Source organism: Lepisosteus platostomus, chromosome 9 (genome assembly GCF_059453375.1).
Source record: "Lepisosteus platostomus isolate fLepPlt1 chromosome 9, fLepPlt1.hap1, whole genome shotgun sequence".
In the NCBI taxonomy this organism is placed as follows: domain Eukaryota; kingdom Metazoa; phylum Chordata; class Actinopteri; order Semionotiformes; family Lepisosteidae; genus Lepisosteus; species Lepisosteus platostomus.
Window position 1 is genome coordinate 19,061,005 of NC_142619.1, and position 13,081 is coordinate 19,074,085.

At 38.8% G+C, this 13,081-nt stretch overlaps 1 protein-coding gene across 1 annotated transcript; it reads left to right on the forward strand.

The window, feature by feature from the left end:
- The first annotated feature begins 305 nt into the window (after positions 1-305).
- arsa (arylsulfatase A) lies at positions 306-10,290 on the forward strand. The gene is made up of 8 exons (XM_088647090.1): positions 306-924; positions 1,625-1,865; positions 2,269-2,487; positions 3,134-3,303; positions 3,962-4,086; positions 4,428-4,555; positions 7,307-7,409; positions 9,360-10,290. Exons 1-8 carry the CDS (start codon positions 692-694, stop codon positions 9,653-9,655), a joined length of 1,515 nt encoding a protein of 504 aa, XP_088503216.1. The 5' UTR covers positions 306-691; the 3' UTR covers positions 9,656-10,290.
- The last annotated feature ends 2,791 nt before the right edge of the window (positions 10,291-13,081 follow it).

A 13,081-nucleotide genomic window follows, 5' to 3' on the forward strand; every position in this document is an offset into this window, starting at 1 on the left:
AAACAACGTGTTGTCATTCCAGCCACATGCTACAGTACACAGTTTATTAATCCTTTACTGTATTGAGTGGTACTGTACTAACAGTACTGTTAGTATCCCGATACAAGGTGCTGTACTTATGTCCTGCGCCACCAGGAATCGCCCTCAAACTCTCATTTTTCTTTTTTTTTTTAATATGGGACGAATGTAACTAAGACGTTAAAATAAGCGCAAGTTGTCCTTAAATCCCATGGCGTACAAAACACAACTACATTTCCCGGGATTCATTCAGAGCGTTTATGTAAGATCATGTGACAGAGGATCAGCTGACATCCAATTAGTCATATGATTTCACTGCCATTTTTTTCTGATATTTTTGTTCAGTACTTTAATACAATAATTTATTTTTAAAAACGAAAAAGTAAAATAAATAATTTTAACCATTTATATAAAAAATGTATCAGATTTTTTTCCGACGTCAGCAAGGAGTCAAATTTTAATGCATGGCTGATTCGATGAAAGAATAAAGATAAGGCTACATTTTCAAATCACAGTTTGCAAGGAAAAGTAAAATAAATTCTTTAGGTCTAGCTTTTTCTTTCTTTCTGCATGCACCTGGCAGGTTGGTGGTACAAAGATTATTCTTCAGAAAACCCAATTCGCTTGCTCGTGTTTTTGTAAACTACAGCAGCTTTAGTTATTCTTGACAAAAATGCATTATTGTTATTTATTTTTTATACTTGCATTCGTGGGACTTTTGCCTAACAACTGTTCGAACTCCTCTCTTCCAAACATCATTCTTTTATTCGCTGATGATTTGGGTTTTGGTGACTTAGGCTGCTATGGACATCCAAGTTCAAAGACGCCGAACTTGGATAAATTAGCAGCGCACGGTCTGCGATTCACTGACTTCTATAGCACCAGTCCAGTCTGTAGCCCTTCGAGGTATTATTATTTTTTAATACTTTCTGTTGTTGTGTTGATGACGCCACGTGTTTAAATGATTACAAATTATTAGGTAGTGGTGTTCAGTGTGAGTTTTTATTGTTTTGCAGTGATGATGTTTTCATCAGTGTAGGCATTTTAAATCATGATTGAAATATACATACTTATATACTGTTATATAATATCACGAAACAGGTGGTATCAAATGGCTTGTTAACATACAAAATGTAATTTTAATGATCGAACCTGAGCTGTATTCAGTATTATCTCAGTATTCATGACACGGGTGCAATGCGGAATCGTAGCCACTGTGGGGCATCAAAGGATAAGAAAAGGAATCCTAACTTTTCGCTGACAGTTACACATTTGTATGAGCGGCACGTTTTCTAATTGTAGAGAGCATTTAAATACGTTTTTCCATCTATGACCAGTTTTCTTTCTCTGAAAGGTTGACTCATTTTACACCTGTTTGGAAATTTCAATTCAGATATTGTTTCCTTCGCCTCTTGGATGTAACTAGAAAGCTATAACTGAGAACTGGAATTAAAGATCTAGAGCAATAACTCTGAATAAACTAAAATAATACAGAATAGTCCTGTAGTTGTCCCCACGCAAGCATCCAACACTGCTGTTCCCATGGTGAATTTTGCATTGATGGTATGTTTTGTTAACTCATTCCAGGAACTGTCTCTACCCACAGGGCATCCCTCTTGACGGGTCGGTACCAGACGCGATCTGGAATCTATCCGGGTGTCTTTTATCCTGGGTCAAAAGGAGGGCTTCCTCTGAATGAGACCACCATTGCAGAGGTTCTGAAGCCTCTGGGATATACTACAGCCATAGTTGGAAAGTGGCACCTGGGCTTAGGGCCCAATAGAACCTACCTGCCTATCCACCAGGGCTTTGACCATTTCTTGGGTGTGCCTTACTCCCATGACCAGGTAGCTGGACAAACCCAGAAATATATGTATTTTTTACCTAGGGACTGACATGCACTAGTAAGAATTGCTATTGTGACACTTTTTTGTGTCAATACAAAACAATTGTCATCAATAAAATGTATGGGATTTGTTAGCGGTGTAGGTTTCGGGTTATACAATTAATGCACATAATTAAAGTCTTAGAATGAGATAATGCCTTTAAGCTGGTACTGTTCATATCTGAAATGTAGCAGGCATTCTTGGTGCACTCTTGTGGACTATTGGAGCCGACTAGGAAATCAGTGTTTAGTGGTGTGGATGATGCACTAGCGGCTTATTTGTTAGGGTTAAGAAATTCTCAAAGTGTTTTTTAAGGTACCAGTAAAACTTAAAATCTATGGATTTTCTCTTCTTTTTTTGACAGGGTCCTTGCCAGAACCTGACTTGCTTCCCTCCGGACATCAAGTGTTATGGGAAGTGTGACCAGGGTGTGGTGTACCTGCCTCTGTTTTTAAATGACACAATCAAGCAGCAGCCTGTCCACTTCCCCGATCTTGTGGCATTTTACAATAAATTTGCCACGGAATTCATCTCGACTTCACTCAAAAGAGAGCAGCCATTCTTCCTTTATTATGCTTCTCATGTAAGTGTTCACTATTTCAAGAGACCTATTTCAAAAGATCTTTTGCCTTTTTAAATGTTTATTTTAGGATTGGGTGACTTATAGCTGCTACTTTTAGCTGTGCTGTCTGGGTTTACCAAAGATAAAGTTAAACGAAGCAAAAGCATAACTAGTCAATCACAAGATAACTAATTTCTATCTAATTTCTCTACATTTTATATCTCAATTGATAAATGTTTGTGCATTAAGTGAGATACATTTTTCTGTCTTTAAGAACGTAACGTTAGAATGAGAGAGGGCCTTTCAAGCCCACATGGTAGTAGTAATATGACCATTGACCGAATGATCTTATCCAGACGTTGTTTGGATGTTGTTTTATGGCTGGGTAGTTTGTTTCACACTCCTATGACCCTCTGGGTAAAGATGTTTTTAGTTGTTAATATACGTCCACATAGTTTACACCTTTGCCCTCTGGTTCATGTTTCACTCTTCATTCTGAATGTAATTCTCATGTTTCTTATGTTGTCAGAGGAGAAATGCTTAGGGTGTAATATACTGTAGGACTGAATGGCCTATAGTGAGCCAGTCCATCTGAGATCCAGATGAATAAAACAGAAGAGAATATACATCACCGGGCCTCAGAGAAATAAGTCTCTTCTCTTCACAGCACACCCACTATCCCCAGTTTGCCGGTGAGGGTGCAACAGGGAAGTCCCTGCGAGGGCCCTTTGGAGACGCTCTGCTGGAGTTTGATCAAACAGTGGGAGCACTCATGACAGCTCTAGAGGTCAATGGTGCCCAGAACAACACCTTTGTGTTCTTTACCAGTGACAATGGGTAGGTGTTGGTGCCCTTAAATAAACTCACCTTCAGGATCTGAAATGGAGAGCCTGCTTGGGCTAGGCTGGTTCCTGGTTTTCTTTCATCTCAAATGTTAATTTATCACTTTAGTTTAACCAATTAAGTGCAGATAGGTTGTGTTTTTCACAGATGTAATTCACAGATTATTGCAATTTTAATTGAACCGTGCCAAAATGTTGATCATGTAGTTTCGAATCACAAGTAAGATGCATGACTATACATAGGTTTAGAGCAGACTAACCCTATTTGCTAAGTGCAGGGATGAAAACTCCATCTAAGGATGGCCAAAAGGTTTCTGTTTTTCTTTCTACCTGAGCCCTTAATTACCTAACTGAGATCATTGTTTTACTCAGTTGGACAGTTAAAGCCTAGTTCTTAAGAATCTGGAGTTTTAAATAGACTGTTAATAGTATAAAACCTAGAACATTAAAAGGTTACAAGTGAGAGGAGGCCATTTGGCCAGTCAAGTCTGTTTGTATTTAATTCAAGGATCTTATCCCACCATTTTGTTGTAAGAAGCAAAGGCATCAACAATAGGACTTGGTAGCTTGTTCCATACTTCCTACGCTCACAACCCTCTCATGCTCGCAGTTTTCTGAAAATGAGCATTTTCTACCCTTTGTTTCCTTGCAAGGCCTGAGCTAATGCGAATGTCCCGTGGTGGGAATTCAGGCCTCCTGAAGTGTGGGAAGGGGACCACCTACGAGGGAGGAATGAGAGAGCCAGCTATTGCACACTGGCCTGGGAAGATCCAAGCTGGTAATGTAATAAGGCAGTTAAAGATCCAGAGTTTTCACATTGTAAACCAGCAATAATCGTGGCTTTTGTATTTGGAAGAAAAATTGACGTTTCCAGCTCAGTTGATACACTTTTCACGGTTGTTTCAAATCGTTAGGCAAGACAAATCTCTGTGATGGAACAGATGTACAGTGTTAAACATGTAAGGCAACATTTCTACTTTTCTCCTCTAATTCCCAATTAACTGAAGTTCTTTTTCCTCTTCATTTTTAAGGGAAAGAATGCGTTGTGTTAGTGTCCTTGTGACAATTTCTTGGCCATCGAATGTGTATTGTAAGCACTGCTGAATTCCCCCTCTGTAGGAGTGACACATGAGCTGGGAAGCACTCTGGACCTTCTCCCAACCATCGCCGGCCTTGTGCAGGCAAAGCTCCCAAAGGTACAGCTTGATGGATATGACATGAGGGACATCCTCTTCAAGCATAGAAAGGTAATTCTTTCAAGTGTTTGTCCATGGAAGGAACATCATTAATTATACTTACCCTTTTTTGCAAGCTGTCCATTTACACAAAAAAAAGTCATGGGAGTGACCTTATCCGTAGATCAAGATAACTTATCAAGCAGATAAAAACTTGTGGTTTTGTAGTTTTTTTAATAAAAAATTATATATTTTTATCAAAATAGAATGGCATAGTTAGCACTGCTGCCCAACAGATTCTGGGCCCTGAGTTTGATTAATTGAATAAGGCATGTGACTTTGGAAAAAGGTGGTCTATATTGAGTGTGCATGCTGTGTCTGTGTGGACTGTGGCCAGTGATCCACTACCCTCACACATGCCAAAGATGTGCTGGCTAGGTTAAATGTTATCACTAAGCTGTCACTGTGTATTTATCTTGCTGTAGAGAAGCATCCTGTCTATGGTGTAGTTCCACCTTCTTCCCTGTGGGCTCTGAGTTGCTTGCTCCTGGGTACAGTGCGATAGGCAGATTTCTGTTAATAGATATCTGTATCTGTAATTAAAATAGAATCAGTGAGCAACATGGCACCTCCTTGAATATTCAGTAAAATGTAGGCTCTGAGCTCCTCAACATCGAATTCACACTGTACTTAGGTGACCAAGCCTTTCTCAGAGGCTCATCTTTGGAATACTCTTACTGACCATAGTAAACACACCTTCTGCTGATGTTTTTAGATTTCACTTCAAAATTGACTTGTTTTCATTAATCCATCCATTTTCTAACCGGTTGTCCAAATTAGGGTCGCGGTATATCCTGGACGCAACAGGATATCACAGCACATCACAGGGCAGACAAATAGAGACAAGCATGCACTCACACCAGGGCCAGTTTTCCCAGAAGCCAATTAACCTAACAGTACAGTATGTCTTTAGGCTGGGTGAGAAAGAGAAGCGCATTGCTTTAAGTACAAAATACATATAACTCACAAAAGATAGGTAGCATAGAGGCCTCATTTTCTCACTCTCATGCAAGCTGATTGTGGACAAAGGTGTTCATACATAAATAAAAGAATCCTAAGAGTGTTACAGTATGTTATTTTTTTCTACATTTCTAATCTGCACTTGTGGTGTACTGTGATACTTGTAAATATTTCCCAAAGATAATGAGTTCCCTTAAAGAGCTCATCTTAATGATATATCTTGACACTAACCTCTGCATTTCTCTGTAAGTATTACTACTGTATATCCTGTAAATGTATTTCTCTCTGTTCATCAAGTTCTGGATCTTATATTAAGAAATATAAAATGCTCAGAAGACTGGAGAAGACACATTCACTTTGCTGATATCAAGAATTTTTGTCACGTGACATAATGATCAAGGTGCTGTGCTCAGCACTTTAATCTTTATCCTTAGCTAACATTCTAAACAGCCTTGTATTACAGAAGCTACACACAGGATATAAGAATTGTGTGATTGACAACTCCAGACAAGTTGTACCGACAATATGATGACATGCATCATGAGTGGTGTTACTGAAGGACAAGGCTGAGTCCTTGCCATAAACAAGCTGATAGTGCCCTTGAAGTTTTAGACATTAGACATTTGTCATGAATTGTTAAAATGGTACGTTTACTGTGGAGTGGTAGTAATGTCCTGCTCCATAATATGATGAACATTTGGACTGAGTACTTTGCCTATCATAAATGACAATACATATATTGATTTAAGAAGTTATGCAGGAGAACGGGGAGAGAAGGTCTGGCGTTAAAGAATAATATAGTAGGAAGACATAGTGCTCTGTTCCTCCATTTGCTATTTCACTCATGCATACGCCTCATGACAATATTCACATGCAGTATATTAATAAAGTCATGTGTAACACTAAATTAAAAAATGTTGGCATTTCTGACCCTGCCTCAGCCCAGCAAGTGAATGACAACAGACCTCTTGCTGCTGCATGACTTCTAGTGATTCGACCAAGTAATTAACTCCTACACCTTATTCTCTTTGCTAAAGTCTCTCTGTTATCATTTTATATATTTGAGATTACTTGCCTAATTTGCATTATTTGAGAGGTTTCTCACAGTTTTGGATTTCCACACCAGAATATTTTGGAGTTCATTCGCAGGTTACTAGAAGCATTTTGAATCATACAACACCAAAGATGAATTTATAGGGAAGGTTCTATAACTAATAATGATATATTTTAATGATCTTATTGATAGTTTTATAGGGGTTACACGTTGCTCTCTCCTTGGATTCATGTGTTAGATAATTGTTAGAAGCTTGCAAGTGTTGATGTCTCTTTCAAGCTGGATTTGTTTTTTGTTTTCCTGGTGAATCTATTCAATGCATCTATTCTGTCCATTACAAGGATTGTGAATGTTTGCTCTTCTTTTCATTTTTCTGTAGTGGCTTGACAATATTTGCAGTAGAGACCACACTTATGGAAATGTTCTGAGCTTTAATGTAATATAATGGCCCAGGCATGGAATTCAACTTTCAGTTCTCACTGAAATGACTTGCCTTTCTGTTTAGAACCTTTGAGCTTATTTTTGATGTGCTTAAAATGGCCTGACCTAGAGCAGTTGCAGGGAGGATACTAGAAGGAGGCATCTTGAAAGCAGTGGTTCATAAAAAAGCCAACTTGACACTGAATGCATTGTAATGTCCTGCCCTTAGGTCTTAGTTGCACATTCAGCTTGGGTTTGCGTTGTCTTATCTCAGTATAAAGCATTTATTTTTACATTAAATGCCTTTGTTATCTTTTTTTCCTTTTCAGAGTAGGAGAGAAGTCATGTTTTACTACCCCACAGATCCCAGTGAGAATCTTGGCGTTTTTGCTGTGCGGCTTAGGAAGTATAAGGCACATTACTACACACGGGGTAAGAAGGAGGAAAAGGCCAGCTGCTTTACGAACTGAAAAAATTCTCATCAGCAATTGCTTACCCAGCAAATGTCCTTGTAGTGAGCTTAGGTTCAGAGCTATAATCCAGACATCACCAAACTGTGTCCTTTGCCGACTGACGGACATTTCCCCAGCAGCAAAACGCAGATGGCTAAATTCCACCATGCTGGGGTTGGATTCAGTGAACCAGGGTGTCCTTGGTTCACATTGCAACTCCAGCACCTGGGGCTCGACTGCCTAGAAGACAAGCAGTGCTGCCTCATTTCCAATCATTGCAAACAGCCCAGCATGGCACTGTGGAGCCTGCAGCATGTCAAATGACAAACGTCTCTGACCCCTGGGTGTCAAAGTGTCTGTGTGTGGATCTTCATTCTTCTCATACAGTACTTTGATCATAACAGAAAGCTGATTAAAAGTAGGGAGTTCCAAATTGGGAAGTTATAAAAATCTGTAATTCACTACTTCTGTGTACAGAAAAATGTTCATCCATATGTTTGTTTAAAAAGTTTGATATTATGGAAATTAGATTTGTAGACAATGTACTTAATCTATATGTCCATAAAACTCAATATTGTTCCACGTACAGGGTAAGGAGCTTGAAATTAAATGATTAATTAGAACATAAAACAGAGCAAGCCTCATTGTATTTACAGTACCTTGAAATACAACGGACAGAATAATGATGTGTCTTTACTGAAGCAAATCATTGTCCAATAAGAGGACAGGCAGTCTTAATGGTTATTTTTGTAAATGATAATCCCTTTTATTATATCTTAAAAGTTTAGATCTTAAGAAATGTTATTTCACGAGATTCTGATCACATATCATAGTTGTATAGTTGGTTAAAAATGAAAATAAGCTGGGTGATTCTTAATTGCTGAGGTGTTTTCTCATTTTTTCAGTAGCATATATTTTGCAAACTCTTATTATATTATTATTATATTCTTATGTTTACTTATTTTATTTATTACTTTTTAATACTTATTCATTTTATTAAGGAAAAATGCTTTATCAGATGCTGCCTCACACTGATGTGATCAGTTTTTAAGCTTGCACAAAACTTTGCATAACAATATGTCAGTTTTTTGCGAGGAAAGGGCTGTGATTTGGTTAATAGAAGCTGTAACATGCAAGAGTAGGGGACCTTATAAAGGTAGAAAATACTTTTTATATCTTTTGATCATTTTTATTTAGAATTTGCCAGTTATGTATTTTGTTATTATACTGAGGATTTAGAATTGCCAATTGTGTATTTTCAGTGATGAGTCAATGAAGTTTAGAAGGTTTGAACTTGTAACGTCTGGATAGATTTCAGACTCTGCTAAAAACTAAGTCACTACAGAGAGCCAGACTACCTACAGTAGTTATAGTACCTTCTGCTTTTTTGAACAATCTCTGCGAGTGTGATTCCAAGACTTCTATTTGTCAGTCATTATCCATCACTGACAAACAAGTCACAGAAAATATGTTGCTAAGTGTTTCCTGATGCAGAGCAGCTTTTGCATATAGTTGTTCAGACATATTTTTACATTCCTAAATTCATCAGAGCTGTAACTTCCCAAAAACAAAAATGGGAAAAAGAGAACATGGAAATTTCCACAATGGTATCAATATTGAAACCTGTTCCATAGTTTTTATCATCTTTATGGGTTCATTTTCTCTAGTATGTGATTGTTTAAAGTTACTTAAAAAATGTCAGCTTTCCTAGAAATCTCAATTCTGGTAAGTAGAAGAGAAACCAGAATTGCTGAATTTGTGGTTGATTGCTAGTATTAAAAAACATCTTCTGATTATTAAGAATCGTGCCTGATGGTTGATCCACTGCAGAAAATACCTGAACTTTGTCGTCTCTCAGGTTTTTTCAACATTTAACACTTGCCATTGAATTTGAAGGCTTCTTTTTTTTGTCCCTAAATTATGCTTTCAGGTGCTTCTCACAGTGATACAACTCCTGATCAGGCCTGCCATTTAAATGCGTTTCTGACACGTCATGATCCACCACTGCTCTTTGACCTTGAGTCAGACCCATCTGAGAACTACAGCCTTGGGCCCAGCCATCCTGATTATAAAGATGTCCTTCAGGAAATACAAGCTAGAAAGGAGGAGTTTGAGAAGACAATGGTGTTTGGGGAAAGCCAGATAGGGATGGGGTCTGACCCTGAGCTGCAGCCCTGCTGTAACCCGCAGTGTATCCCAAAGCCTTCATGCTGTGCTTGCAGTTAGCAGCAAGTGAAATTACAAATGTGGACACTTCCTGTTTTTTCAGCCTCCAGCAGAATATGCTTACTGGAATCATTAAAATTCTCTGTCTTTACCTGCTGACCTGGAACACTTTTTATACTGTATGTCTTCGTAAAATCCAGTTAATGAATGTTTAAATCAAAACAAAAAATGGTTGTTTTTTATCTTTAATATTAAACAATAATTTAAATATAATCTGCAGGAATTACATTTGAAAATAACATGATTTTGTTAACTGCTATTATTGTCGTGCCAGGAATTTCTCATCTTCTGTCATAATCTAGCTTCAATAAATGATGCTGAAAGCAGATCAGGACATGCTGTAAATGTCATACTAACTAAAGTATAAAAAAACACAGTTGCACAAGCTTAATTCAAAATGAATTACAACCAAATTATCCAAATGATTAATTATCAATTAGCCAATGTATCAGCCAAATGAATAAAAGGGTAAATTAAAACACAAGAAAGGCTTGTAAGAAGCCAGGGCATTCATATTTTTGTGTATATATATATAAAGAACATACACAATGCTAGTGGTGGTTTTGGGTCTTTGAAGACTCTGTAACTTGGTTGTAAAATTTGAAAAAGCCTGCAATAAAGTGTCCTGCACTTGCTTTGACTGTGGAATTCTTATGTGTGCACATCCCTGGGACCACCCTGGGCTAGGGTAGGGTTTGTTGCATATTGGCGCAAACCCTGTCAGATGAACACAGAGGTGCTCCCCTAGAGATTTGTTTTGAGAAACTGCATAACAGAAGAGTTGTGACAATGGATGGAGTTGAGATGAGACCTGAGACTTTTCCACAATCCTTGGCCAGGTTTCAGGGAAGAGAAAGGACTCCTAAAGAGTGAGGAGCTCTATGGACCTAAGCTCTAAGCTCTAAGGACCTTACATGGTAAGGTCCTTACACTGAACACCTCCAGTCTCATCAAGAACAACAGCGGCTGTATTTCCTGAGAAGGCTGAAGAAAATACACCTACATCCACAGATCCTCACCAACTTCTACAGATGTACGGTGGAGAGCATACTGACCAGCTGCATCACAGTCTGGTACGGCAACTGCACCACATCTGACCGTAAGGCACTACAGCGGGTGGTCAAAACTGCCCAACACATCATCGGCAGTGCCTTACCATCCATCCAGGAAATATACAACACCAGGAGTCTGAAAAAAGCCACCAAAATTATGTCTGACCCCACTTACCCCAGTCATAACTTGTTTGTTCCCCTACCATCTGGCAGAAGGTTCCGGCCACTCCAGTCGCTCACAACTAGACTCCAAAATAGCTTCTTCCCCAGAGCTGTCAAGTTGGTGACGCCCCCACTCCCTCCCACCATATTATGATCTCTCCTAACGTCTTCCTGTACCCACAATGGCTGTACTCCTACACCACTACACACACATATAAGCCGAAATTGTACTGTCCCCTCGATAGCCCAGTAAAACTTTACTGGTCGTAATAATATTTAATATTTATTAATTAACCATACTATTTTTAACCACACTATTTTTGCACTGTTCCAAGAATTACCTTGCACTGTATTTGTCCTGTTATATTTTCTCTGTTTGCGGAATTTTGCACAGTTTTGATTACTTGATTACATGTTATTTATGTTATGTTATTACATGTTACTGTTATTGCTATTGTGTAACTGTCTATTGTCTTATCTTCTGTCCTATTTATATACTGCACCTAAGTGACTAATGAGAAACACTTTTCATTATACTATGCACCTGTGTAAGTTTAATGACAATAAAGTTGAATTGATTGAATTGAGGAGACCCAGCTCTCAAACACAGGCAGTGTGGCAGTGCTTCGAGAGGGATGGGCAGGGGCTTCCACCCTTGACATGTCCTCAACCCCGGATGCTTGGGGATGGTATGAATGGTGTAGTGACTCCTACCCCCACTGGTTGGTTATTCTGAAAAGGCTGAAAAGATCAGGCTGTTCAGGCTGAGCACTTGGCCTTGAATCACATAACCTAATGTGGGAAATTCTTCTTCAGAGGAGCAGGACAAAGTCTTGTAAAGATTCAGTTTTATTGAGCTCAATAAGTCCAACAATGCACACTGGGTCTGTCCCAAAGAACAGACAAACTGCAAGGGTTTCCCAGCTCCTATATACAGTCAGAATAAAGTTTATTTCATGATCTGAGTGCTTGTCCTGTTCTTTGATATGTAATTACTTCTAGTTCTACTCTGTCTTGCTCTAGGTTCTGTCCTTGATATGCAGCAGACATTGGCCTGCTTTGTCCTGTTTGTGGGTGTTGTTCCTGTGTTTTATTATGTAGCGTTAAGTCACTGAGACTGCTAAAGCAAGTCAGCTTTATGGCATCTTAGTGTAACTTTTGTCGAAGGCTCAATTAACAGACCACAGCAACACCTCTCACAATGTGTTTAAGTGGTGATATTGCAATGTTGGATAAGTGAGATGTATACATGTCCAACTTTACTAAGCACAGTAACAAAGAAAGAAAAAGTTAACAGGAGTACATGGCAAACTGAGGGTAGAAAGGAACTAGATCAATACTTTATTAATCCTATGAGGGAAAGGGAGAGTGTAACTGGGAGGTAGAGAACAGGATGTGCTTGACAGAAATGTCTCTTCATAGTTTCTTTTAATGAATAATCTCTGGCTGATTTTGAATTTTGAATATTGTGTAAGAGGAGAGCCGGTCGCTCAGCTGAAGTGCCCACATCCGTTGACTAGTTGCCTGTGAACGCTAATGAATTGTGTACCAGAAAATCAAGGAGGATGGAGGATGAACTTGACCTATGGCGAGTGTTTCTGGAGGACTGAAAAAGAGGGCCAAATGGGATAACTGCAGAGCTGAAGACAGCTTCATAAACTCCATCTGCCTTAATGAATCTCTTAAAATTAATTCTTAATTCTTAATTTTTTTCTTCGGTATTGAATTAGATCCCAAGGCTTTCACATCTAATACATTTTTAAAGAATCAATATAAAACATTAACCCTCTCCTCAAAAATGTTGGTCAATGTTGAAATAGGTCAGAGTGTTTCCAGCTCCCACACCATTATGGCCAGTGGTCAGTCACCGAATCAAACTTCCTATCAGCCTGTTTCCATGGCATCACAGGCAGGCTGTTTATAGCATCGCCACATCATTAACAGCTCTTACCTTGTTTCCAGCGGTTCTCAGTCACTCATGTGCTCTGTAACCAGCAGTATGGGGTGGGGGTGGGGGGGGATACAGAAGATACTTCTGTATTTTTGCCATGAAAACTCTATGGATAGTGACAGTGGAAGTGTCCATAGGGTCCCCATGAGTCAATACTGACTAGACGGCACTCAACCACCACCACTTTTGTCTTTCCTTGTATGACCCGGATTGCCTAACTCTATGAACCCTATCCAATATTTCAACCTGTTTGCCTGTTTA